Here is a 26,489-nt window from a genome sequence, read left to right on the forward strand (position 1 = left end):
AATGAGTAATTGCACAAAGAAAGGAAAAAGAACAAACTGCTAGCTGAGTGTTGACATGTAACTCCTTTTACTTTGGGAACTGCTCAGAAAGGTTTCTGTTGAAATCTGACCCCATCCTCCCATGAATGGAGCTATGTCTTTAAAGTAAAGAGGAGTCACTACCCTGAATGCCTTAATTTATGTGTTTCAACTGGAAATGTATGGGGACAGCAATATGAAAGGGTTTTACCTTAATATTTTTTAAATAAATCGGATTATAAAAAGTAGTCCAAAATGAATCCTGTTTGTGGCATTTGATTATAGGTGTATTGCCTTCATTTCAAGATTACAGATGTTTTAACATATATCTTTTTTAGAATTAGGAACATTAGATCACCAAATAACCCTGTGTAAGGGAGAAATGTATTTTCTTTTCCAGTGGCTGTACAATTAAATAAAAACTCTCTGAAGTTCTCTGTAACAAATTAAACTTTTGAGTTGATTGGATAATTTAGTTAACTAAAAGCAGATATTTGCTCATCCCAGGATTCAAACAGAGATGGATAGGAGTGAGATACAAACAACGCATGCAGCCCATTTTTGATCCCCAGAGTGCATTTAAATAGATTTATTTGCAGATCAGATGCTTTGGATTTAATCTAAGCTATTCAATGCTGATTTGATTTAAACAAAACTTTCTCTAGAGAGATTAATTCATTCCAAGTTTGATCTCTATTAGACACATGCTTATGACATGAAAGTGAAGCCTACGCTCCAGGAAGTGAAGAGGAGAATGTGCATGGAATAACAACAATGCAGTATTTGATAAATGAAAGAGCTGGCATGCAGGTCTTTTTATATGCGTGCTTGGAATGGAGTGACTACAGCATTTGTGCGGTGTTATTTAGTTATTAGAAGAGGAAGTTTATTCTTTAATACTGTTTTCCTATTTAAAACAGTAGCAGTCCTTTTGTTTCTGGTATATTGCTTCTGAACTACACTGGCAGGCTGATAAATCAGATCACCAACCATACATAATTTATTTCAGTAGGTAACGGGCTGTGCAGCACAGAATACAAATATGTTTTGAACACTGTTCTGCACACTGTATACTTGACCAAGTTTTAAATTTATCGACTGTCTGAAGCATTTCCTCACCCTTTATCTGTCTGTCCTGTTGACTGTGTTGTACGTTCCTCTAATAGAAATACACAAACTGCTCATGCATATGCTATACAGGAAAAAAATGTTAACGTTTGATGACACTATGACTGCAGTGCCTTTCAGATGTTGCTGTTTAATTATATGGGGGCAAAAAAACAAAAAAACAAACAAACATAGATGCTGCAATGAATGACCAAGAGTTAATATATACACCAATTTACAAATCTGAATGGTAATATTATATAATTAAATAGTTAATTCAATAGTCAACAAAAAAGTTAACAAAAATACTGTACGTTCATGTGTATAAACCAAATAATTTTTGATAAGTCAGCCCCCCAAAAACTGGATCAGCAACACAAGTCAGTGCTGGAATAGGGATTCATCACAAAGGTGTGCCAAAAGGCAGAGGCAATAGATTCCCATCTCATTCCTGTTCCCTTGCCGTAACAGAAGAAACAGTGGCAGTTTTCTTTTCCTTTTTTACTTCACTTTTTCTAAAGAAACAGTATTCAGTAGAAATGTGGGAAAGTGAAAAATGTCATGTGGCCAACCATTTTGGATAATTGAAGTGGAGCAGAATAGCACTGGCCATTTTTCATAAAGGTTTTACTGTGTAAGCCACTCTGTGGAATGGCTATGGGAGCAATGTTTAATAAGGGCTAACTGAACCTCTTAAAAAGAGCCACCATGTTCTTTATTTTATTTTTTTATTTTTGCTTTTCACACATGCTCAGTATATGATTTTGGAGGTAGCTGTTTACTTTGCCTGTTGTATCTCATCACATACAGCTGCAGCTCTTTTACCATTGTCACAATGGCTGGGGTTTTTTTGGCAGGAGGGGGGAATTAAACCAACCTCATGGCTAGACAAAAGACAAGAAAAATATGGGATGGGACCCTGTAAAAAGACAGAACAAAAGACCCTGTACAAATGAGCTACATTGTCATAAGCTTTGCAAACAATCTGTATAGCACAATAACCAGTAAAAGTTTGGGGAGAGATATAATAACTGGGTTGCCAGGCTGATACTACATAACACAGTATTCTTGTTAGAAAATATGTGAAACAAGCAACTTTGCTCACTTTATGTCAGGCAATGCATGATAACAAAGGTAGTTTTTATAATATATCATGCTTGCTTGCATTTGCTATTGCTGTCGATGATTCTGATTTCTTATGTTAAGATGTAGGTATAGTGTGCTGGTTGGTGGACAAAATCTAACACAGTTGAACCTCTACTTAAGAGTGTCTTAACTTAATGTTTTGAGTTAAGAGTTGTTGCCCGGCTCTGATTTCACTTTGACCTAAGAGCAGCATTTTGAGTTAAGAGCTAGTGCAAGAGGGAGCTCTAGCTCTATTGGGACTGCTAGCATGAGAGTACAGGGCTTTAGGGCTTCAAGAGAGCAGCCTCTGTTCCTCATGCTCTTGTCCGCTTTGGAAGATTGCTGTCTGCTTTGGTCTTGTCCACTTTGAGAAACTTTGGATTAGTTGATTTTGTGTGGTTTTTATTCCTGGTATGTTTGGCTTCATGAAGAGAGAGAGGGTGAGAAAGATAGAGAGGCAGGAAAGCTGGAATGAGTACAGTGTGAAGAGAATGATGCTTCTGCTTCTTCACTTTGTGATTCCTTGTCACAACTTTGTGCTTCTATCATTTTAAAGTTGATCCTTCTTTTCTTTTTATTCCATCTGAATGTGAGGTTTTGCCTTGCTGTTACACTGGTCAACACACATTTTGTTGCATCAAATATGTTTCCTTGTGACAACTTTGTGCTTCTACCATTTAAAGTTGATCTCCCCCCCCCCCCCCCGGTGAATGTGCATTTATGCATTATTTGTTATTTATAAAGTACATTTTCTTATTTAAAAGCACATAAGAAAAATGGATGCGGGAGTTAGAACAGATTAATAGCATTTCAATGCATTTAAATGGGGAAATGCAAAAATTGCAGAAATTTGCTTTTAGCTAAGAGTTTTGAGTTAAGAGCTCAGTCAAACTCTTAAGTCAAACTATGGTTTGAAGACTATGTGACATTTAATGGCTGTAAGAACCACTGAACACAGCAGAGCTCACTACTAAGTAAATTTGCACAGTATTGCAGTATGAAAGACCAATAACTAGGAGGAAAAGAAAACAGTACTGTAGTAATTTGGAAGATAACGTTTCTACCCTTCATGTTATTCATATTTCTCAACTTTCTATGCCCTTAATCCTCATGATTTTAGAGGGCCAGCTGTACAATGTAGTACCTCTTAGAATCTGAGACTTTGGCTACAGGCCTGATTGCCTGGTGGCTCTGTATGTAATTTCTACTATATTCCTTATGCTCTTGAGACTCCACTTATAATTAAAGAAAAAAGTGGGTAAGGAGGGGGAGCACAAAAATTATCCAAGAAGGATAAAGATGAAAATGAGAGCTTAAGTTAATCTTCAGTAGATGAGAACCATTGAAATAATGGAGTATATTTGTATATTGACTCACCTTTGAGCAGTTGATTGAATGAGTCTACTCTTGTTACAACTAATAACTATCAGGCTAAGATCTAACTAAAAAAAAACTTGGCTCTGAACTTTATGTACCATTATTTTCATAAATGTGACCTGTTTTTCCATACAGGCAGTCCCCAAGTTACAAACAAAATAGGTTCTGTCAGTTTGCTCTTGAGCCAAATTTGTATGTAAGTTGGAACAGGTACGTTTTTTAAGTTTAACTGCAGCTTTGGAAAGCACAGGGAAGTGTTAACATCACTGTGATATTTGTTTTGGTGTCTGTGCCTCTGTTCAGAAATTTTACCTCACTTTCTGCCCCTGTGATAATTAGATTTTGATTTTTTTTTTGGTGGAAACAAGGATTGGTGATAAAGCTTCAGTGGAGACATCTTTTTCCCATAATAACTCATTCAAGAATGAATTTCTCTTCCAAGGGGTAGATTTCTCTTACTTCCTGTTGTCTCAGCCCTGTTCTTATTTGGATGTTTGTATCTTGGGGACTGCTTATATTCAAAAATATATAGAGCACATTACATACATACATACATACATACATACACACACACACACACACACACACACAGCATACATGAGAGCAAACCATCTGTATAAGTCTCTTTTGTGAGTTCAGTAAAATGCAATCTAGAATTGTCTTTATCCTGAATTAGAACACTGGCCTAGTCTAATGTCTCCTCTGCTGATAGTAGTGAAAGAGAGATTTTGATTAGTAAACACATTGTTTGCTTCTCATGTCTTACATGATCAGAACATGGATCTTTCTGTGCGTGTAAATATTATTGCAAAGATGCTGCATTACAAAGCTTACTGTAAAACTGTCATATATGGATATATGCTATAGCTCCCCTCTCAGTTTCCCCAGGACTCACAGTTTCACTCCATCAGCCCCACTCTATAGCCATTGTAGGGCTGGAATGCCTGGTGGAGATCAGATCAAGGTCTGGGTAGATCCCAATAGCCAGAGGCAAAACAACTATGTAATCTGTCAAGATCTGTCAGGATCCTTGAAGGCTGTGGCAGATGATGTTGTTCTTCATCTGGCTAAAAAGATAACAAAATGTTTCTCTTGCACCATTGCTCATCACCAATCACTTAATGATTAGGGAGAGTGCAATTGCAACAAAATGGTGAGTCCATGGAAGGATATATATTTTAAGATAGAATATAGATCATTGCTATATGTCAAATGTTACTTGGAACACATCTAAGGAATTGCCTGCCAATGCATTATAGTCAGCAAGAAGTTTATAATTTCCTTAGAAGATGAATTTACATGAGAAGAAAGGGTGCTATTTGATCAGAATAAGCAAAGATTTCATGCCAGTAACCACTGCAAATCCTCTCAGTTTGCACAACTACTTAAACGGAAATAATCCTACAAAAATCATAAACTGAATAGATCAGATTTTTTAATGAAAAGGATGATTTCAGTTTGAGCACTGCTGATACCAGCATGTGCTTAATTAGAAATACCTTTTTTGTAACCTAAAGCTGTCATGTCTAAAAACTGATAATGAATAACCGCCTTGATCTTCAACTTAAAGAGACATTAGTACAGTTTAACACAAAGATATTTTCTCCTGTTGATGTTAGCTGGAAATCTACTATTTAAAGCAGTAAAGATGTACCATGTTACAATACGTCTTTTTATTGAACTTTAAACTTAAACTCTGGTATTTGAATTGGAGTCATAAGACCACACTACGAAGTACAAAGTTATGTAGGGAGGGGAAATGAAGTTGGGATGCCACACATTAAAGCATCTTAGTAAAACATGGCATATTATAAATATTAAAGTACACATTAATTTAAAACATCGATCAAAACGATCACTATAAAAGCCGCTGATTAGTCCAGTTAATGAAGACCTGCCTGAATTTAAAAAGTTGATCCCTACTGGGGAAAGGATACCAGGGAGAGAGCTAACCTAATCTTGTTGGACCCTCAATCGTAAACCCTCATCAATTATACCTCTAAACATGGTGGTGCAGGAAAACCCCCGAGGAACTCCATAGACAAATGTTGAACAATTTCCTTCTGAGATCCTCTTCTAGGAAGTATTTCAGTCATGTAAAATGGTAAAAATGGTGCCCTCAGGTTACATACCAGAAAGGATGTGATGGTATTAGAGGGATTCAAGTCAGCAGAATCAACAGATACACAATTCCCTTATTCGGGGGCCTTCCACACAGGCATATAACCCAGAATATCAAGGCAGAGAATCCCACAATATCTGTTTTGAACTGGGTTATCTTAGTCCACACTGCCATATATTCCAGTTCAAATCAGATCATGTGGGATTTTATTCAGCTGTGTGAAAGGGGCCTCAGTTTGTGTGTGCTTGTGTAGGTCATCTACCAAGGCAGCAAAGCCTTCTGTGGTCCACATCTCTACTCCCCCTAATCTAGCTACTTTTATTAACCAGGAAGACAAGAATCATTTTGAAAAGATTCTGCCTTCATCTTTTAGCTGTTCACTTTGGCACCCACTAGAACTGTTTGGACTGAAGTGTCCAAGTCAGAATAGATCTGAATGATTTTAGCTGCAAAGTGTCTTACCAGCAGTTCATTATAAGCTGTCAAGTAATCTACATTCTCCAGTCATGAGCCAGAATGTAATAGGCCCCTTGACCATTTAGGTGTTTGATTATGTTGGATTGCTGTGAGAAAGGACAATGCTGGCAGGAATAAGCATCACTGTGAACTTCAGACCATGCTTTATCAGACTTGCACTGAATATCTCCAAGTCTTTGGAGATTATCACACTGAACTGTCAAAGAGATGGCATTCTGTGGTTGCCTCTTGCAAAATTCTGGGGTTTGTAATTTTGTGAGGCCCAGGATGTATCTCACTGAGGATTTATAGCCCTCTCCCTAAACTACAAATCCCAGGGTTCAACAGAGGGCAGACGTAGATTTTAAAGTAGGATGCCAACACATTAACAGTGTAGTATGATTATCTACTAAATTCCCTGCCTAACTTACCAGGCAGTGCAGTTGTGGCAGCAGGCCCAACCTCCACCTGCCATTTTGCCCTCGTCTCCTTCCTAGAGGGCTCTGCTCTTCTCATGACTAGTAGCGTGCGAAGGCACCCCAGCCAATCAGAGGGAGCCAGCTTAGGCAGATTGCTTCACTCAGATCTGCTTCTTGGAGATGAATTGCAACCCTGTAGCTCAGCCAGCTCAGTTGCCTTCAAGATGTTATTGTATCTTGATTGTATTTCTTTGTCACAACTTGGGGGCAGTTGACATGGGTTCTGGGTCCAGTGCTGGATTGCTCCCCTTCATTGTCATTTGATGGTGTATCAAGGGGCGTGGTGGAGCAGGGAGCCCAGAGTGGTGCTGGATGGGAGCTAGCACCATGCTCCTTCTTACTTGGCCTTGGTGTTGTCAGACCAGCAGCTGGGATGTCTGATGATGTGATCCAGGACCCATGTAGGGCTGCCAACCCTATATCAGCTATAACCAATAAACATGTTGTTGCCTTTCTTACCCCCACTCATGTGTGGCTTGTGCTTTTTCAGTGCGGTGTTGCCGCCACAGTAATCAATACAATTGCAGAATTGCTTGGAACTAGTTTGAATCCACTCTGTGTGACAGAATGGTCAGGAGTGATTGGGTCCATTTCTGTGTTTTTCCTGTTGAGTTTGTATATGCTTTGATAATACAAGGCTTCTGTCTGAACATCTTCAGTATGGATGCAAATCTTCAGTTATTTCAGTGTCACAAATAGAATAAAAATACATAGGTTTGTTCTGTATCAGGCAGGGATTTTGAATTGTTTTAATTTTTCCTCATTTCAGGACTTTTTTTGGTACAATTTCCAAAAAGGGCTTTTTGCAAGTGGGTGTGCAGACACACATAACTATAAGCCAGACATTTTTGCTGTCAAAGATGAAAAATGTAAGCCTATTCTTTACATGCTTATTGTTTTGTCATTTTTTTCAGTCTAGAGACTCCAGCCACTTTATGTTCACTGTTTCTTGCTGATACTAAGGCCACAACTCTTATCTTGAAGCTTCACTCACCAGTTTCATTCTTGTCTAAAGGAAATTGCACAGAAGGAGAGTGAAATTTCTCAACTTACTGACCAGACTGATTTCAGCCTTGTCTACAATATATGAATTCTTCCATTTTTATCCACCACGTTCGGGCTACTTCAGTGTGTTCCTTCTTCACCTGTCCTAGTTCCTCATCTGCTTCTGCTAGTGTGAAATTTGATCTTACATATTTTCTGTTCAGTCCCTTTTTTAGTTAAGATCCACTACTTTCATACTAGTTTTAAATGGAGAAAATATGTTCTCAACATAACCAGATGGAATTTGCTACTTTTTAAGTTCTGGAATCTTATATACTTTTTTTCTATATTACCTGCTACTTCTTCATCCCTAAAGGGCCAGATGACCTTCTCTTATTCCACTATCAAACACGAAATTTCTCTGGTAAAAGTCCCAAAAGAGTTTACTTTACAATTAAACAAGCTTTGTTTCTTTCATTACAACACAAAACATGCTGACACATTCAACTTTTACAGTGTCTTTGGACTGCTCTTTCATAAATTAGAACCATGAACACATTTCAGGTTGCACAGTTGAAAGAAGAAGTAGCTTAAAGGTAGCATAAATTCCAGGTGGATTATAAAATAATATAACAACAGTACTGGAACACTGCTCTTTTACTCTTTTTAAGAAAGGATACGTTCCATAATTTGAAAATGCAGCATGACTGCTTTTCACAAATTTGCATTTAGACTGATGAAAGAGATACTGATAAAAAGAGAGGTTCTGAAGTATCAACTTAAAATATTTTTAGATCATGGAATTATAGAATTGGAAGAGAGTTAGGGACATCTGGAGCCCCTGATGGTGCAGCAGATTAAACCGCTGAGCTGCTGAACTTACTGATCGAAAGGTTAGCAGTTCAAATCGGGGGAGCAGGTTGAGCTCCCACTGTTAGACCCAGCATCTGCCAACCTAGCACTTCAAAAACAGGCAACTGTGATTAGATCAATAGGTACCTCTCTGGCAGGAAGGTAACAGCACTCCATGCAGTCATGCCGGCCACATGACCTTGGAGGTGTCTACGGACAACACTAGCTCTTTGGCTTAGAAATGGAGATGAGCACCAACCCCCAGAGTCAGACAAAACTAGATTTAATGTCAGGGGAAAACCTTTACCTTTAGCTAAAGGCCACCCAGTGCATCCCTTTGCCATGTAGGAATACACAGTCATAGCACTCCCAAAAGATGATCATCCGGCCTCTGTTTAAATTCATCAAAGAGTCCATCACATTCTGGGGCACTATATTTCAAGCAACTCTTACACTGTCAAGCAACTCTTACAATCAGGAAGTTATTCCTAATGTTTCAGTGAAATCCCTTTTCCTGATCTTCAAATCCATTGCTCCTGTGTTCTAATATCTAGAGCAGCAGGAAGAAAACATACCTCCTCTTCAATATGACATCCTTTCAAGAATTTAAACATAGCTATCATGTCCATTCTCAACCTCCTCTTCTCCAAGTTAAACTTACCCAACTTCTTAAACCACTCCTCATCCAGATCTTTTCCCATTTGTGTTACTCTTCTCTGGACACATTCCATTTTATCAAGACCTTTCTTGAACTATGATGCCAGGGTTGGACACAGTATTCCAGCTGAAGTCTGACTTCCCCGAATCTAGACTTTGTACTCTTATTGATGCAGCCTAGAGTCATGTTGATTTATTATCAAAATGTTTTTAAATTTCCACACTAGATTTTTAATAACAACTATGAAAAGTCAATTAGGAAAAGAAAAGATTAACATTGTCAACTCAACATTTAGCACATTATTACTTGCATTTTCAATTTTCTGGTACTATGGTGTTTGTGCATTCACCTTGTTTGTTTGTTTATTGTATGTATGGTGTATTACCTGGCATGCTGCACATTTTGCACTTGGAGCATATATTAGATGTCCTAGATCCAGGTTTGAATGAGAGTTTGTGTGCAATTGCACAACCTGTAGCCTGCAGATCCCTTGACCTTTCCAAGTGTGACTTGCAAAGCTGGGAGAACCCTATTCGCTGCCTTTTGCAATCCGGCTGAAAAATAAAACTATACTTGGCACTATTAGGAGAGTCAAAGCAGTGTTCTTATTGGGCATGGTTTGGAGATTGATGGCATGGGTGAAAAAATATTCCAGCTCTCAGCTAGATTACTATTTTCCTGTCCCTAGTCACGACAGAGAATATGCTGGCCAACACACTTTTTGATGTCTCAAATGTTCAACCTGCTTCTGGGTATATTTGACCTGCTGTTTCCAAAAGTGGCACCAGTTTTTTTTTAAAACTAGCTATCATTTTCGAAATATAGAATATATGCAATCTACCATTTGCCCTGTCCACTCATAGAAAGTCATGATACCCATACCTAAAAAAAAACTAGAGCTGATGCAGTCTATCACATGCAATTTTCTGAACACCCAAATAACTTTTAGGCCAGGAACAGGCCTAAAAGCCAAGACACAAATAATTTATTTTTATTTGACTGTGACTGATCTCAATGGGATTTTTGTATATCTCATTAAACATTGCAATGTGTATAGAAGTGGTATGGGCACCTTTGATATTTAATTTCATTATGTTACAACTTAAGATGCTTTAAAATTATTTTGTAATGTATAAATTTTGTTAGTGTGCGTGAACAAAGAAGAAACAGTTTAAAAGACCTCGACTTAACAATCTCTTCTTCCTCCTCCCACTGCTGGAAACATTCTGGCTTGATTGCCCCACCCTTAGCTTGGCACTTTGTGAATGGATGGCAGTTATCTACTGTTGTTTTAAAATTGTATTATTTTGATTTTATGCTATATGAATTTACAGGGGTTGTTGTTAGAATTTTATATAACTTGTTTTATACTTCTGTACCATTTTAACCAGTTGTATGTTATATCTGCTAGGCTTGAGCGATCCATGAAAAAATTGATTCTAAACTCGTTTCAAAAGTAGGGGGCGCCAGCGTTTCGTTTCTGATGTCATTTCCAAATTTTGCCCCCCAAAAAATTCGAAATTAATGAAAATTCGTTATTTTCTAAATTAATTCGTTAATGGCGGACGCGCATGCGTAGTGGCAAAAAAAAACAGCACGAGGGGAGATTTTACAGGACTCTCCCGCCCTCATTTTTTGAGTGATCTTCTTCAAACTTGGTACAGTGGTAGAACACATTTAACACTGATAGCTCACCAAAATTTGGAACGTTTCCCTTATCCTCTGATTTTTGGCGAATTTTCATAGCTTTTATAATAAAGCATTTTTTAATAATTGCAGAAATCTGTTCCTGGTTTGAAAGTCTTATTTCCTGTTAAATTGGGTTGTCTTTACTGTGAAAGTCATTGTTCTACTTCAGAAACTTTGTTTTTGTGGCTGAAACTTTGTTAAATTGGTGTGTGTGTGATATATACTGTGTGTATATATATATATATATATATATATATATATATATATATATAGTCCCTGCATATGTGTGTGTGTGTGTATAGGTAAAGGTAAAGGTATCCCTTGACGTTAAGTTCAGTCATGTCTGACTCTGGGGGTTGGTGCTCATCTCCATTTCTAAGCCCAAGAGCCAGTGTTATCCATAGACACCTCCAAGGTCATGTGGCCGGCATGACTACATGGAGTGCCATTACCTTCCCGCCAGAGCGGTACCTATTGATCTACTCACATTGGCATGTTTTCAAGCTGCTAGGTTGGCACTAGCTGGAGCTAACAGCGGGCACTCACTCTGCTCCCGGGATTTGAACCTGGGACCTTTCGGTCTTCAAGTTCAGCAGCTCAGTGCTTTAACACACTTCGCCATCAGGGCTCATGTATATATAATATACATACACATACACACAATGTGGAGAATATGTGGAAAGGTAGATAGATAAGTTGGGAGCCACAGCGAAGGCACCTTCCTGGGAGCAAGGTCTAATAATAATAATAATAATAATAATAATAATAATAATAATAATAATAATAATAAATCCCTTACAATATCCAAGATGGCTCACTGCTACAGAATCTTGGGAGGTTTAGTTTGGTATGGTACCATTATTGGCAGAGAAAGCTAAGCTGTAGGAGTTGAAATCCAATCATTTATCCTCCCTATAGAATCAATTTTATATGCATTTTTAGCTACAGAAAAGCTAAAATCAGGACAGTAAAAGAACAACACCCAGAAAATGGGAATTCCAGACAGGAAACAATCAGGGCCAGCTAATACCTCCCAACAAAGGATTCCCCCAGGTAGGAAGCAGCCAGGCTTTGAAGCTGCAAGGCTATTCAATGCTAATCAAGGTGACCAATTGCAACATTCACACTTGCCTCCCACAGACAAGAGTTCTTTCTCCCACCCTGGACCTTCCACAGATATATAAACCCCACTTGCCTAGCTTCGCACAGACGTCAAAACCTCTGAGTAAGTCTGCCACAGATGTGGGTGAAACGTCAGGAGAGAATGCTTCTGGCACATGGCCATAGAGCCCGGAATACATACCACAACAGTGTGATCCCGGCCATGAAAGCTTTCGACAACACAACCACAGTATACTATCCATTCAAGTTCATGTAGCGTGGTATGGAGACCTGTATTGGGGGGAGGGAGGGTGCGAATCTGGGCCCCTGGGAGTCGTAGTCCTCCCTCCCTCCCCGGGAGCAGCCGAGGACAGGCCTGGCCCACACCCCCTCACATCCCGAGCCTCTTCCTCCTCACCGCCGGGCCCCGCGCCAGCCTCCATCTCTGCGTGTCTCTGTCTCTCTCGGTCTCTCCATTCCTGGCTCCATCCGCCGCCTTCCCGCCTCACAGAGAGACACCAGGCCTGAGCTGAGGCGAGGCGGCGGCGGCCATTTCCCCCCTCCGTCTTCCTCCTCCTCCTCGGCCTCCTTCCCCCTCGCCCCCTCCCATTGGCTGAGCCCGTGATGCCCCTTTTGCTGAGGGGCAAAAGGAAAGGGCCTGAATGGTGGGAGTTTGGGTGATTTGCAAAAGCTTTTTTTCCTTACGAAAAAAACGACGACATAACAAAAAACGGCCTCTCGCGGTTCGAAACCGCGATATCCAGACGTGTGGACAATCAAGGCTGTATATTGCTTCAAAAGAAACGAAAGTAACGAATTAATAACGGGTAACGGGGAAATCGAATTATTTGAGCAAGCCTAATATCTGCAGCCTGGAGTGTCTTGTAAGCCACTCCGAGTCCCTTCAGGGAGATGGTAGTGGGATATAATAATAATAATAATAATAATAATAATAATAATAATAATAATATTTCAACAGGAAAAGCAATGTGGCAAAGGGGGAATTTTGAGGGCCCTCATGAGTGAAGCCTGACTTGGTTGGAACTGTCTAGTTTCAATTATCCCCATCCAGGGCTAGATTGAGATTTATTTAGGGCTGCCCATCACTTGTCGCTTTCTTGCAGGAGATGCATGACTCACTCTTCCACCGTCCCAAACTAAGGACAGTGTGAGTGTCAACTGGTCATGTTACAGCAGAACAGGAATCCCCCCAAGAGGTTTTAGGGATCTCTACTACCTTAACAGACTCCTGGAACCTTTCCCTGCAGACACCAACTAGAGTCCAAGCTCTCTTCCATGTAGTTTTGGCAAGACACCAGACTCCAGATGCTCATTCCAAACACAGGAAGGCTTTATATCTTCAGTTGCAATATAGACAAAGTATTTTCAGCAACACAGAGATTTCTCCAATCTCCAACCAATATAACCAAACTCACCACACTCCAACCAAACTCTCCACACTAGCACATGGGAGGTACTCCCCTTTTATACCCTCTCTCATTGCATCAGCCAATGAACACGTGACCCAAGTGACTCAGCATATTACCATGTGACTAGGGCTCTGTTATTCTGCCATTTGCCAGCCAAAATACCATAGTATAAAAAACTGACACACCTTCTATCTTGAATGGGAAACGACTATACACACACATTTTCATAAACACATTACAATATAGTCCACACATGTTCAGTTACATCACTGTTGAAAAACATTTCCATTTTTCCCTTCATGAAAACCATAACACAGTGTAGATTTTATTTCATATCCTTAAACATTACATTTCATAATCCATCACCACTTTGCTGTATTCCATTCACGTTTGCGTTAAACACATTAATTCCTTTTCTGTTCCAAATTGAACTACTTTCAAGACAGTTTCAGAAATGCCATGGCAATTAACATTCTTCTGTTATCTGTCTTTTAGCTCAGCAGCTGTTTTACTTCCCTTCTTGGGATTTTAAACCATTTCCTTGCCAGTAGTCTTACAGTATACTTTACAACACATTTGACTTTTCAATGTAACACATTTTCCAGATTTCTTTTGCCCAAAATTTCTCAGGTTTAAGTTCTCAAACTTTGAATCACCAATCTCTCAGGAATTTTGCCTTTATTCACTCTCTTAGACTTTCTGAGGATTTCAATAAATTCAGTAACTTTAAGGTCCTTATCACTAGTTGAATGTTGCTTGGCATTTGATTCTCCTCTGCCTGCCTCTGCTCAGCCACATGTTTTTGAATTTCGTGGAAACTTGCCACATGCTCTTTGCTGCGAGATGCTGGTTCCTGGATCTTTGGAACATTAGGTTCTGAGATAGAATTGCTGAATGACACCTCATTTTCCACTCGCAGGACAACTGTTCTAATGGACATGCTTCAAATGTGGCAAACCTTGGAAATCACCACTTTTCTTTTTCTATGATAACATCTATAGTTTTTTTTTTTTTTTACTTCAAATCATAACCCAGAAATCTTAGTTTTTGACATTTTCATTGCCCTATTTTCTTTGCTGTTTGGGCACCATGACATTAGCAATGCTTCCAAACACTTTAAAGTGTTTCAATTTTGGTTTTCTTTTGAACAGTCTAAAAAATGGAGCCCTATTTACTGTTGCATTTCAGCTTCTGTTTAACAAAAGCACTGCTGATGCAGAAGCTTTGGCCCACAAACTTTCAGATACTTGCACATCAAGCGTCATGTACTGTTCCATGTTATTTGTCACATTTATCCTTCACTTTGCCACCCTAGCAGGAGAGTTTGGATTCAATCTCTGGTGCTTTATTCCTTTCTCTTTTGGCCAACTTTCAAACTGCACACGTAAACTCTCCTTGACATTCAGTTTTTAAACAACCAATTCTGTGTGGGAACTTTCTCTCAATCATTGCATCACTCTTTGACTATACTAAACACATGGCCGACCTTCCATCCACAAGAATCAAGAGGTGCTTGGGTTTTGTTTTTGCTTTTTTGTCTACCCCATACTGTTTAGGTTGAATGCAATAATTGAATTAGGGTAGTGTCACTTAAATAGGTGGTCATGACATTTAAAAAAAATCAAGAAGATCCAGTGGGCATCATGGCACCACCTTTCTTAGTGAAAGGAGAACTTCTATAACAGTGTCTCTGTTTTGTGGCTTGGAAGTCCGTGAATTGGCTCCCCTTGTAAAACTCTGTGGTCTGGGAGGGAGCGCCCTCAGAATGGCCTTCCACTAAAGACTGATTAGGATGTTCAACCAAATAATTTGGATGGACCTGCAGTTTTTGGAGTCTTTTCAAAGGTGGTCCAGGGAGTGACATTTGGCCTGTGGACTAGACCCACTAGGTACCATTCAGACCTAATTAGTTTTTCCTTACAGATTTACAGAAGTTCTCATAAAAATGCATAATAAATAAATAATTAGGTCAATGAATGCCCCTTTAATTCCATATCTTGTATCTGGCCTCTTTATTTTGTAGTGGGAATTAAATTCCTCCCACTGTATTTTCAAACCAATATGCACGCTGTGTCTGTTTTTGGGGTGCTGTTTCAAGGTATCTTGTGAAAAATATTTAGGTTAGGATAGGCAAATAGCTTTTGAATTTTATGACCTAAGAAAAGCAGTTGTATAAATCACCCATCTTAGTGTACTTTGACTCCAAGGGCCCTGTCTCAAAAACACATAATTGAAAACAAGTAGCTCTTTTTGCTAACATCAATAACTTTGACATGCCTTTTCCACTGCTACTGTACTTACATCTTTTTATTTAAAAATTGTCAAGATACCACATCCTTCTGTCCATCTTTGGTATAACTATCCTGGTATAACCAACAGGACTCCAATCAATACCTTTTAAGTACAATATAAAACACCTTTGAACGGAATGGTTGTCTTGGCAACTGACTGAGGTTTGTGATCCTATTAAATGTTTTCCCCTCTTTTTTCCCTTCTCTTAGGTTATCTGGAATGAATATACCACCTCCAATTATCAGCAACAAAAACTGGCTGAGACTTCATTTTGTAACGGACAGCAACCACCGATATCGTGGATTTAGTGCTCCTTATCAAGGTATATTTAATGAAAACAATTTTCCCTCCCAGAGTGAGAAAGGTATTCTATAAACTTAACTGCACACTTCCCATTAGGAAAAAGAGGAAAGTTGCGGGGGGGGGGGGGGTATTATCTGTTACAGCTGAATAAGTCAAATGTGCATAAACAATCATTCTCCTCCAGTGGGAACATGCGAGTTCCAAAATTACGGTATGGACTATAGCATTTTCTTGCTATGCAAATGCTTAACATTTAACAGAAATTTAGATAACACTTAAGTAACTTATGCAGAAGCATTTGTAAATATCACTGAAGTGCACCATTGCTTACTGGAAATGTTGAGGGCAGTGTATGTTTGCTTAATATCAGCGTTACTAAATTGAATTTTTGTCAAGTATAATTCATTTCATTGCATGCTGTGTTTTCTTCTTATTTACTTATTTACTATGTCACTGTTGTTTAAAATGAGTAAGCATATTTTGAGAGAAAACAAAACTATTGGGATAATGTTTTTGAAACCAATACTGGCTGCACTTGCTTACGTGCTACACCAAAGAATTAATGAATCCATGTATAAATATTTAGGATAATATTTCATTTCCAAAATCAATTTTTATGAATTTATTTTAGTCTCTATAATGAGGCGCTGAAGCATTGTTGAAGATAAGTGGTTGAACTTCTACTGCTCTCATTTGGCCAGATGTTGTTGTGGGTGAAGTTTTCTACATCTCCATTTATATTGGAACCAGGCTTTGTTCTTCTTCATTTTTCCATGCAGAGGAAAGAGGAATGAAGTACCTATAGCCCTTATTTGAAGGCTTGCTGGCTAAATTCTGAGATTAGGGTTTAGCCAGGGCCTACAAATGTGAGGCATAGAAGAGGCTTGTAGATTTGGCAGAGACAGAATCCTCTACCATCACATCCAGACAGCAGAATTATGGCAGTTTGACATCACTAGAGTCTCCTAGTGGAGATAAAAAGCAGTGTATAAATAAACATAAACAAAATAATAATAACAGCAACAGCAACATGGTTCCTTCCATCCTATGGGATCTTGAGATTTGTCATATATTGAGGCACCAGAGCTCTCTGACAAAGAAGAGTTAAATATCTCAAACAACTGCAAATCCCAAAATTCCGTAGTCTTGAGCCATGGCAGTTGATGTGGTGGCAAACTGATATAATTATACAGTATGGATACAGCCTGTGACATGGTTGGTCAACTGCAAAGGGTTTTTCTTTAATCCCCTATGCATATGAAGCAAGTTTCAGTGCAATGGAGATCTTTCACTTTTGGCTAACAGTTTGTCCATTGTTCTCCTTATCTGGACAGAACGGGAAGGAGGTTGCTGGAAGGTTGGAGGAAAGAAATCATTGCATTTGTTGGTCATTTTGAGTGCTTCAGGGGAGCTTTGAGATAACCCCCCCCCCCCAAAAAAAAAAGAAAAAAGAAAAAAAGAAATCTGCCCCCTTTAAAATAAACATTTTAAAATATCAAGCATTTTTATTCAACACAGTAATGGGGTTCAAACTCTAAACTCTTCCCACTGCTGTTCTGTGGGCTCCCAACCCATAAGAGATAATCTTCATGAAACACCTAACTCTTCCAGATAGCATACATTTATTTACCTTTGCACAAATATTCCTATAATTTAGCCATATTTCAGAGATATAATCAGGTCTTTGTCGATATTATACATAGTTTTTATAATTATTCATGTTTTGGATTGCATACTCTTAGAATATGAGCCTCGCTGTCATTTATTCTCCAAACAAAATTAAAGCAGGATATTTGCAGTATGTGGTAAATATTGTAATTTAAAACCATGAAAATTCAGAAATGTACTTCGGAGCTTTTATGGGTGTTCATGTTTGTCCCTGGATAGCACATTAAGGTTAGAAATGAAAAGATATTTTTTTTATTGTACTGTATTTTCATAGCTGCACACATTGAACTTTTCTAATGTGACCCCTAAAGAATGAATTTTAGAACAGCAATCACCTAAATACTTACTTAGGAGTCAGTTGCATTGGATTTGCTGCCGACTACATAGATAGTTTGTGCATAAATAAATCACAGTGTATAAGTTTGAAGTGTTACTGTTGAATATAATTTAAATAAAGTTATACACATTTGAAGAAAGCAAAGGGAAATACTGCCAAGAAAGTTTAATATCTGTAGTGTTTTTGTTTTTTTGTTTTGTTTTTTTAAAGTAGAAAATATATTTGTAGGAAACTTCACTGTCTTTTAAAAATGCAAGTGTTTGGAGGTCATGATACATATTATATTAGATGATTGATGCAGTACAGGTTATTTCATGTATATGGTGGGTGGCTTTATCTCTCCAGTTAGATGGTACTTCAACTCACCTAAGTATTGTAAATATTCTTTCTTTCTTTTCTTTTACACAGTAGAAGTCTCTCGTGAAAATATAGCACAGCTATAAAGTTATGTCATCTATGAGGCTAAGTTAACTATTGCATTAAACCGACAGTCCATTATATCAGTATTTTAAAACACTAGGAGGGATGTGAGCAATAATACCTTTCAGGCTCCTAATTAAGCAAATTATGGAGGGTCCCCTCCTATGTTTTGGCTAACCTCACAAATATAGTTCTTCCTCATCAAAAAGAAATGGAAAAAAAAACAACAACCCTGGATTTAATATAATACAGAGGTAACTGATCTTATATATTTTGATTCCACTATACAATTAATATACTGGTTGTGTGTCCTTTATCTAAAATGCTAAGGACCAGAAGTGTTAAGGATTTGGGATTTTTTATTTTTATTTTTGGATTTGGAATATCTGTTTTTGCATGGGACCCATATCTAAATGCAAAATTCATGTAGGTTTCATATTCACTTTATTATACACATAAACTGCAGATAATTTTATACACATTTTAAAATATTTTTGAGCATGACAAAAAATCTGTAATATTTAACCATCAGGAGACAAAGATGTTGCTATCTTAGTCATATGTACAATTCTAAAGGATTTGGGAATTTGGGATAAGGGATGCTCTACCTGTATTAATTAGCTGAAGTGCTAATTGATTGATTAATGGCAGGCTAATTTTAACCAGTGAGGTTTAAAATTCAGGGATTACTATTGTTTGTTACAATAAATGACATTTTTTTCACTATTTAATAGAAAAAGCTTCATTTTTTCTTAAATTCTAAGGGAAAATTATACCATTAGATTAACAGATCAATTTGTGGATTAGCAATGAAGGACTATAACGGGGGGGGGGGGGTTCTGCTCTATTTTATCCATGTATTACATACTATATTTTATTTTATTTTTGTTGAGATGTAAAAGCCTCATTATTAGTGTATTTAAAATTTCATTTGCCTTGTCTTCTTTATTTTTATTTTAAAATCCTGCACACACTGCTACCCATGAAAGTGTAGTTGTGTTTGCTTCTTTGTTTGGATTGTATGTTCTACATTTATTGGTTAATAGTTGTGTTTGAATTTTTAAATAAAAGATAGATGGGTATATCTTTGAATTCCTCACCCTATGCATGCTGGTGCTACACACTCTTGAACAGTAGTTCTCAACCTGTGGGTCCCCAGGTGTTTTGGCCTACAACTCCCAGAAATCCCAGGCAGTTTACCAGCTGTTACCATCCCCACTCCCTCCCTTAAGACTGCCCAGAGGATCCTGTGGGATTAGTTGGGCTTCAATAATTACTAGTATGTGGTCTTTAGCCTAGATTTTAAATTGGTAAATAATTCAATTTTATAATGGATTTTTAAATTTTTTATTATAATTTTATTATTATTAATGAAGTCTGACATGGATGTACAGAACTGGGTACCCCTGTTACGAGCTGGTCATTGACCGTAATAAAAGTTTACTACTACAGCTGTTAGGATTTTTGGGAGTTGAAGGCCAAAACTTTTGGGGACCCACACATTGAGAACCACTTCTCTTGAGTAAGGTAACATAAATATTAAAGTCAACACTGCATCTTTAACATAGCATATAGTCTGATACCAATTTATTCAATATTTCCTTCAAGATCCCTAAGACTTATGTATTGAGGTTTATGCAATGATGAGACTGATTTATTTAAAATGAACTAAATAAGTGGTTCCCAAACTTATTTGGCCTATGGCCCCCTTTCCAGAAAAAAATATTGCTCAGTGCCCCCTGGAAAGAGGGTGTTGCTTAGAAGGGTGGGTGTGGCTCCTGCTCAAGAGGATAGGGCTGAGCCTCTCCCCTAGTCCAAGATGCAGGACTGTGAGGGTGAGGTGAGGGGAGTGGGGCCACAAATGGGCGGCCAGGACTGGGATGGGTGGAGTTACGAGCTCTGAGGCAGGGCTGAGCTTCTATCCCTATCCTGCTGCGCCTGCCAGGACACAGGGGGCAGGGCTAGATGAGGAGGTAGGGCTAGAGGAAGGGGGCAGGGCCTCTTCCCAAATGCCTTTTGGGGCTGAACCTCTATACCCCGCTCCCGTGTTCTAACAAGCGCTTCAGGGGAGGTATACAGAGGCTTAGCCCTATCTCGCGCTCTTGGGAAAAAGCCCTGCTCCCACCCCTAGCCCCACCCTTTAGTCCTAAAAGGCCTCTCAGGAGAGGTATAGAGACTCAGCCCTGTCTCAGGCTCTTGGAAGGAGGCCCCACCTCCTTCCTAGCTCCGCCCTCTGTGTCCCAACAAATGCCTCAGGAGAGGTATAGATTCTCAGCCCTGTCTCGGGCTCTTAGGAAGAAGCCATGCCCACTCCTCTATCTCCGGCCCCTGTGTCCTAACAGGCGCCTCAAGTGCTCTGCTCTGTCCCCAGCACTTGGGAAGAGGCCCCGCCCCTCCCCTGGCCCCGCCCCATGTCCTAATAGGTGCCATCACCGCCCCCCTGGATCGCTGCAGCACCCACCAAGGGGTGATAGCGCCCACTTTGGGAATCACTGAACTAAATGCTTGTTTAATCAGAATATCATGAAAAAATAATTATTTAATACATCATTCTTACAATATACGAGGGTTATCCAGAAAGTTCAGTACGTTTTGGAATTAAAAATAAACAAAGTATAGGAGAAAACATTTACCATATTCAGTTGAAAGCCAGACCCAAATACTAGTTCTCACCATAGTCCCCACTGAATTCTAGGTAGTTATCATAGCGATAAAAGTGTTTGAAAAGCCCCCCCCCAAGATTCCCGCCTGGCTTGCGTCCTAAACCAGGCTGGTTTCCCTTCCCTCAGCTGTCAAATGGTGCGCTCAGCTTTCCACATGAACTTCCTCGATCGCTCTTTTGTTTTGCAGATGCTTGCAAGGAAGGTTTTTTGGGACAGGAAAGGTGTGCTTATTGCAAAACCTTAGAAGAGCACCTTCTTTGCAAGCATCTGCAAAACAAAAGAGTGATCGAGGAAGTTCATGCGGAAGTTCATGCGTACTGAACTTTCTGGATAACCCTCGTAGTAAGTGAATTTTATTTATTATTCTTCTGGGAACTATTTCCATCACTTTCTCTGGTTACTTAACCAGCTCTTGCTGTTCTTCCTGAGTCCATTCTGCATATTATATGACCACCACATTATATTCACACACTTTGCCACATCTTTCTCCCATATTTGTTATCATCTCACGCCATTGATTTCTACACGTTATCAAATTTCTGTCAGTATGATTGAATGATCTTATCTTACCTACAATATCTAAATACCTTTTCTTCAGGGTTTCTAAAACCTTGGATGAAGTTTTGAGTGTGTGTTTGGGAATCCTACATTTCCACTAACACTGTTCCAACATGGGCCTTTGCTTACTGTCCATGGGGAGATTGGGTGCCAGTTCTTCCACTCTGAGTCTTGCTTCAGGGCTCCCATTTGCACTGGCCATTTGATTCAGTCCAAAGCTAGCTTCAAATTGCAGCGGTTAGGGAACAAACTCCAATGGAAATGCGCAAAAGAAAGCCCTTAATGTGCACCAGTGCTCTGTGGTTTGTGTTATCACCATCTGGGCCTTAGACTTGTCCCAGGATTTCCTATTGTCCTGCATTTTGCACAAGCCCTGCCCATCCCTCACAATTCTCAATAGGCCTACTGTTTGGTTTTGTGATGTTGATTGATGTATTTTATGATGTTTTTATTGCCTTGGTTTTAATTGTTTTTAATTACATTGTTTTTGTTATGTGTTTAATTTTGTACCTTGAATTCCATGTTTATTCTGGGCTTGGTCTCCATGTAAGCTGCCTCGAGGGAGGTGGGTTATAAGAATAAAAATGTTGTTGTTGTTATCACAGTGATAGCACATTGGATATGTTTCTCAAAATAACAAGGAAGACTAGACATGTTCAACACCAAGGAAAATGCAAAGGATGAATTATAAAAGAGGAAAATGTGAAAATAAATAAGTGAATGAATATACATGGTTTTAGCAACTGAAGTATTTAGAACTAAATTGTGTTAAGAAAATATGGGTTAAAATAATGATAAAGTTTCCAGAGAGAAATGACCTGTCAGTGCATCAACACTGTAAAAGCAGTTCAGTTTGACACCAATTTAATTGCAACGGCTCAATGATATGGAATTATAGGATTTGTAGTTTGGTGAACCATCAGCATTCTTTGGCAGATGAGTCTAAAGACCTAGTAAAACTACAACTCCCATGATTCTATAATATTGAGCCATGACAATTAAAGTGGTGTCAGACTGCATTAATTCTACATTTTGGATGCCCCATGAGTCAATCTCCACAAGTCTATCTTAAGTACAAGCAGGGCCGGCCCAAGGTAATTTTCAAGTGTAAGCGAACAGAATTTTGGCCCCCCCCCCAAAACAATCGGATATCGAATTGTTGGCAGTTGTGAGGCTACCCTGAGTCCTCTTCAGGGTGAGAAGGGCGGGACACAAGTATGGGAAATAAATAAATAAATAAATAAAACCAGGACAGTAAAAAAAGAACACTCAAAAACAGGGGAATTCCAGACATGAAACAATCAGGGCCAGCTAACACCACCCAACAAAGATTCCCTCAGGCAGGAAGCAGCCAGCTATGAATATGTGAGGGACATTCAATGCTAATCAAGGTGGCCAACTGCAACATTCACACTTGCCTCAACCTCACAACCTCTGAGGATGCCTGCCATAGATGTGGGTGAAATGTCAGGAGAGAATGCTTCTGGAGCATGGCCAGACAGCCCAGAAAATGCACAGCAACTCAATAATGATAATGATAATTTTATTTCTTACCTGCTCAAGACGGTTGACAACATTGCTAGAACACATAATAATTTAAAAACACTCCGTAAAATATACATATGGAAACATATTTCCATAAAATACACAAAACAAAAAGGAGCCCTGGTAGCGAAGTGTGTTAAAGCACTGAGCTGTGAACTTGCAGACCGAAAGGTCCCAGGTTCAAATCCCAGGAGCGAAATGAGCGCCCGCTGTTAGCTCCAGCTTTTGCCAACCTAGTAGTTCGAAAACATGCCAATGTGAGTAGATCAATAGGTACCACTTCCGGCGGGAAGGTAACGGTGCTCCATGCAGTCATGCTGGCCACATGACCTTGGAGGTGTCTACGGACAACACTGGCTCTTTGGCTTAGAAATGGAGATGAGCACCAACCCCCAGAGTCAGACATGACTGGACTTAACGTCAGGGGAAACCTTTACCTTTACCTTACACAAAACAAAAATTAGACATAGAGTGGAAGTTTAAACAATATCATGAAAAGGGCGAGAAATCTGCCCCTCTCCATATGGTATGAATCAGGGGTCCCCAAACTAAGGCCCGGGGGCCGGATGCGGCCCATCGAAGCCATTTATCCAGCCCCACGGCACAAGGGCAGAAGGGGGTTGGGCTAAGTAACCCAAGGGGTCTCTTCTTCTCTTACAACCATTATTATTATTATTATTATTATTATTATTATTATTATTATTATTATTATTATTAATATTGAGGCTGGGTGGCCATCTATCAGGGATGCTTTGCTTGTGCTTCTGGTGCACAGAGACAGAAGGTAGTTGGACTAAATGGCCCAAGGGGTCTCTTCCAATCCTATTATTATTATTATTATTATTATTATTATTATTATTATTATTATTATGGCTGGGTGGCCATCTATCAGGGATGCTTTGCTTGTGCTTTTGGTGCACACAGGCAGAAGGGGGTTGAACTAAATGGCCCAAGGGGTCTCTTCCAATCCTATTATTATTATTATTATTATTATTATTATTATTATTATTATTATTATTATTATTATTGAGGCTGGGTGGCCATCTATCAGGGATGCTCTGCTTGTGCTTTTGGTGCACACAGGCAGAAGGGGGTTGGACTAAATGGCCCAAGGGGTCTCTTCCAAACCTCTTTCTTCTTCTTCTTCTTCTTCTTCTTCTTCTTCTTCACATTGACGCTGGGTGGTCATCTGTCAGGGGTGCTTTGTTTGTGCTTTCGATGCACAAAGCAGAAGGGGATTGGACTCAATGGCCCAAAGGGTGTCTTCCAACCCTCTTTTTTATTGTTATTGTTATTATTTATTTATTTATTTAGATATTTATTTATTATTGCTCGGTGGCCAACTATAGTCTGGCCCTCCAACGGTCCGAAGGATCGTGAACTGGCCCCCTGTTTAAAAAGTTTGGGGACCCCTGGTATGAATAAAGAAATCCACAGGACTTAACTGGCACTTGTATCTTTATTTCTCCATTGGAAGAAGTGAGGCACCGTGGAATTAACATAGTTTGACTCCACTTTCACTGCCACGGCTCAATGCTATGGAATCCTGGGAGTTATAGTTCGGTGAGGCATCTAAACTATTTGGCAGAGAAGGTTTAAAGACCTTATAAAACTACAATTCCCAGGGTTTCATAGCATTGAGCCATGGCAATGAAATTGGAGTCAAACTGCATTAATTCCAAAGTGCAGCTGCCCTTTGGTGAGATATATGCATCCCTCTGAAGTACACCACTACAATATACACTACAATATACCCTTAGGCCCTTTCTGTATTGCCATATAAAATGCAGGTTATCTGCTTTGAACTGGATTATATGGGAGTGTAGACTCAGATAACCCAGTTCAAGGCAGATAATGTGGATTATCTGCGTTGATAATCTGAATTATATGGTTATGTAGAAGAACCCATACCCTGCCATATAAGATCCAGACTATCTGCTCTGAACTGGATTATATGGCTGTGTAGATGCATATAATCCGGTTCAGTACATATGACCTGGATTATCTGCCTTCATAATCTCAATTATATGGTTATGTAGAAGAACCCATACCCTGCCATATAAAATCCAGACTATCTGCTCTGAACTGGATTATATGGCTGTATGGATGCATGTAATCCGGTTCAGTGCATATGACCTGGATTATCTGCCTTCATAATCTCAATTATATGGTTATGTAGAAGAACCCATACCCTGCCATATAAAATCCAGACTATCTGCTCTGAACTGGATTATATGGCTGTGTGGATGCATATAATCTGGTTCAAAGCAGAAAATGTGGATTATCTGCCTTGATAATCTGTCTTCTATGGCTGTGAAGAAGGGGCCTTAGGAAACTATAAATCCTAGGAGTAGGCCCACATGTTCCAGCTTCTGGAACATGGCCAGGCAGCTGAAAAACCTGCAGCAACCCAGCCTCAGGCCCCTCCATTTCCCCCCTCAGTTGCCAAGTTGGCCCAGGCCTGCCCTGGAGACATGCCTGGCGAAATGCTGGGAACAGGGACGGGTTCCTACCTGCCCCGTCTTCATGGCTGAGAGGGTCCCCAAGGAGGTGCATGGCAGGGGCACAGGCCTGCTCGACCTGCCAGAGCTCCTTCCAGCCTCGGAGGGCTGCCGGGCGTTGCGGGAGGAATCCAGGAAGGGTGCAGGTGGAGCAGCAGGCCCAGAGGCCTGGCCTCAGGTCTTGTTCAGGGGCAAGAGGGCTGCAAGGGCGAGAGGGCCGAGTGCGAGAGAGGCGTGAGTGGGCCGAGTGCGAGAGGGGCGTGAGTGGGCCGAGTGCGAGAGAGGCATGAGTGGGCCGAGTGCGAGAGGGGCGTGAGTGGGCCGAGTGCGAGAGAGGCGTGAGTGGGCCGGGTGCGAGAGGGGCGTGAGTGGGCCGAGTGCGAGAGAGGCGTGAGTGGGCCGAGTGCGAGAGGGGCGTGAGTGGGCCGAGTGCGAGAGAGGCGTGAGTGGGCCGAGTGCGAGAGGGGCGTGAGTGGGCCGAGTGAGAGAGATGCATGAGTGGGCCGAGTGCGAGAGGGGCGTGAGTGGGCCGAGTGAGAGAGATGCGTGAGTGGGCCGAGTGAGAGAGAGGCGCAAGTGGGCCGAGTGCGAGAGGGGAGTGAGTGGGCCGAGTGAGAGAGAGGCGCGAGTGGGCCGAGTGCGAGAGAGGCGTGAGTGGGCCGAGTGCGAGAGGGGCATGAGTGGGACGGGTGAGAGAGAGGCGTGAGTGGGCCGAGTGCAAGAGGGGTGTGAGTGGGCCGAGTGAGAGAGAGGCGCGAGTGGGCCGAGTGAGAGAGAGGTGCGAGTGGGCCGAGTGCGAGAGAG

At 40.1% G+C, this 26,489-nt stretch overlaps 1 protein-coding gene across 8 annotated transcripts in view; it reads left to right on the forward strand.

The window, feature by feature from the left end:
• The window catches only part of csmd3 (CUB and Sushi multiple domains 3), a 709,139-nt gene that overhangs the window by 294,446 nt on the left and 388,204 nt on the right, over positions 1–26,489 (forward strand). For all 8 annotated transcript variants that reach the window (XR_010005888.1, XM_062980075.1, XM_062980076.1 and 5 more), the window contains exon 6: positions 15,900–16,012. Coding sequence is in view for 7 of the 8 variants with exons in the window: in XM_062980075.1 (XP_062836145.1) it covers positions 15,900–16,012 (113 nt within the window). In the remaining variant the exon portion in view is untranslated. The remainder of the gene's footprint in view (positions 1–15,899; positions 16,013–26,489) is intronic.

This window comes from Anolis carolinensis, chromosome 4 (assembly GCF_035594765.1).
Source record: "Anolis carolinensis isolate JA03-04 chromosome 4, rAnoCar3.1.pri, whole genome shotgun sequence".
In the NCBI taxonomy this organism is placed as follows: domain Eukaryota; kingdom Metazoa; phylum Chordata; class Lepidosauria; order Squamata; family Dactyloidae; genus Anolis; species Anolis carolinensis.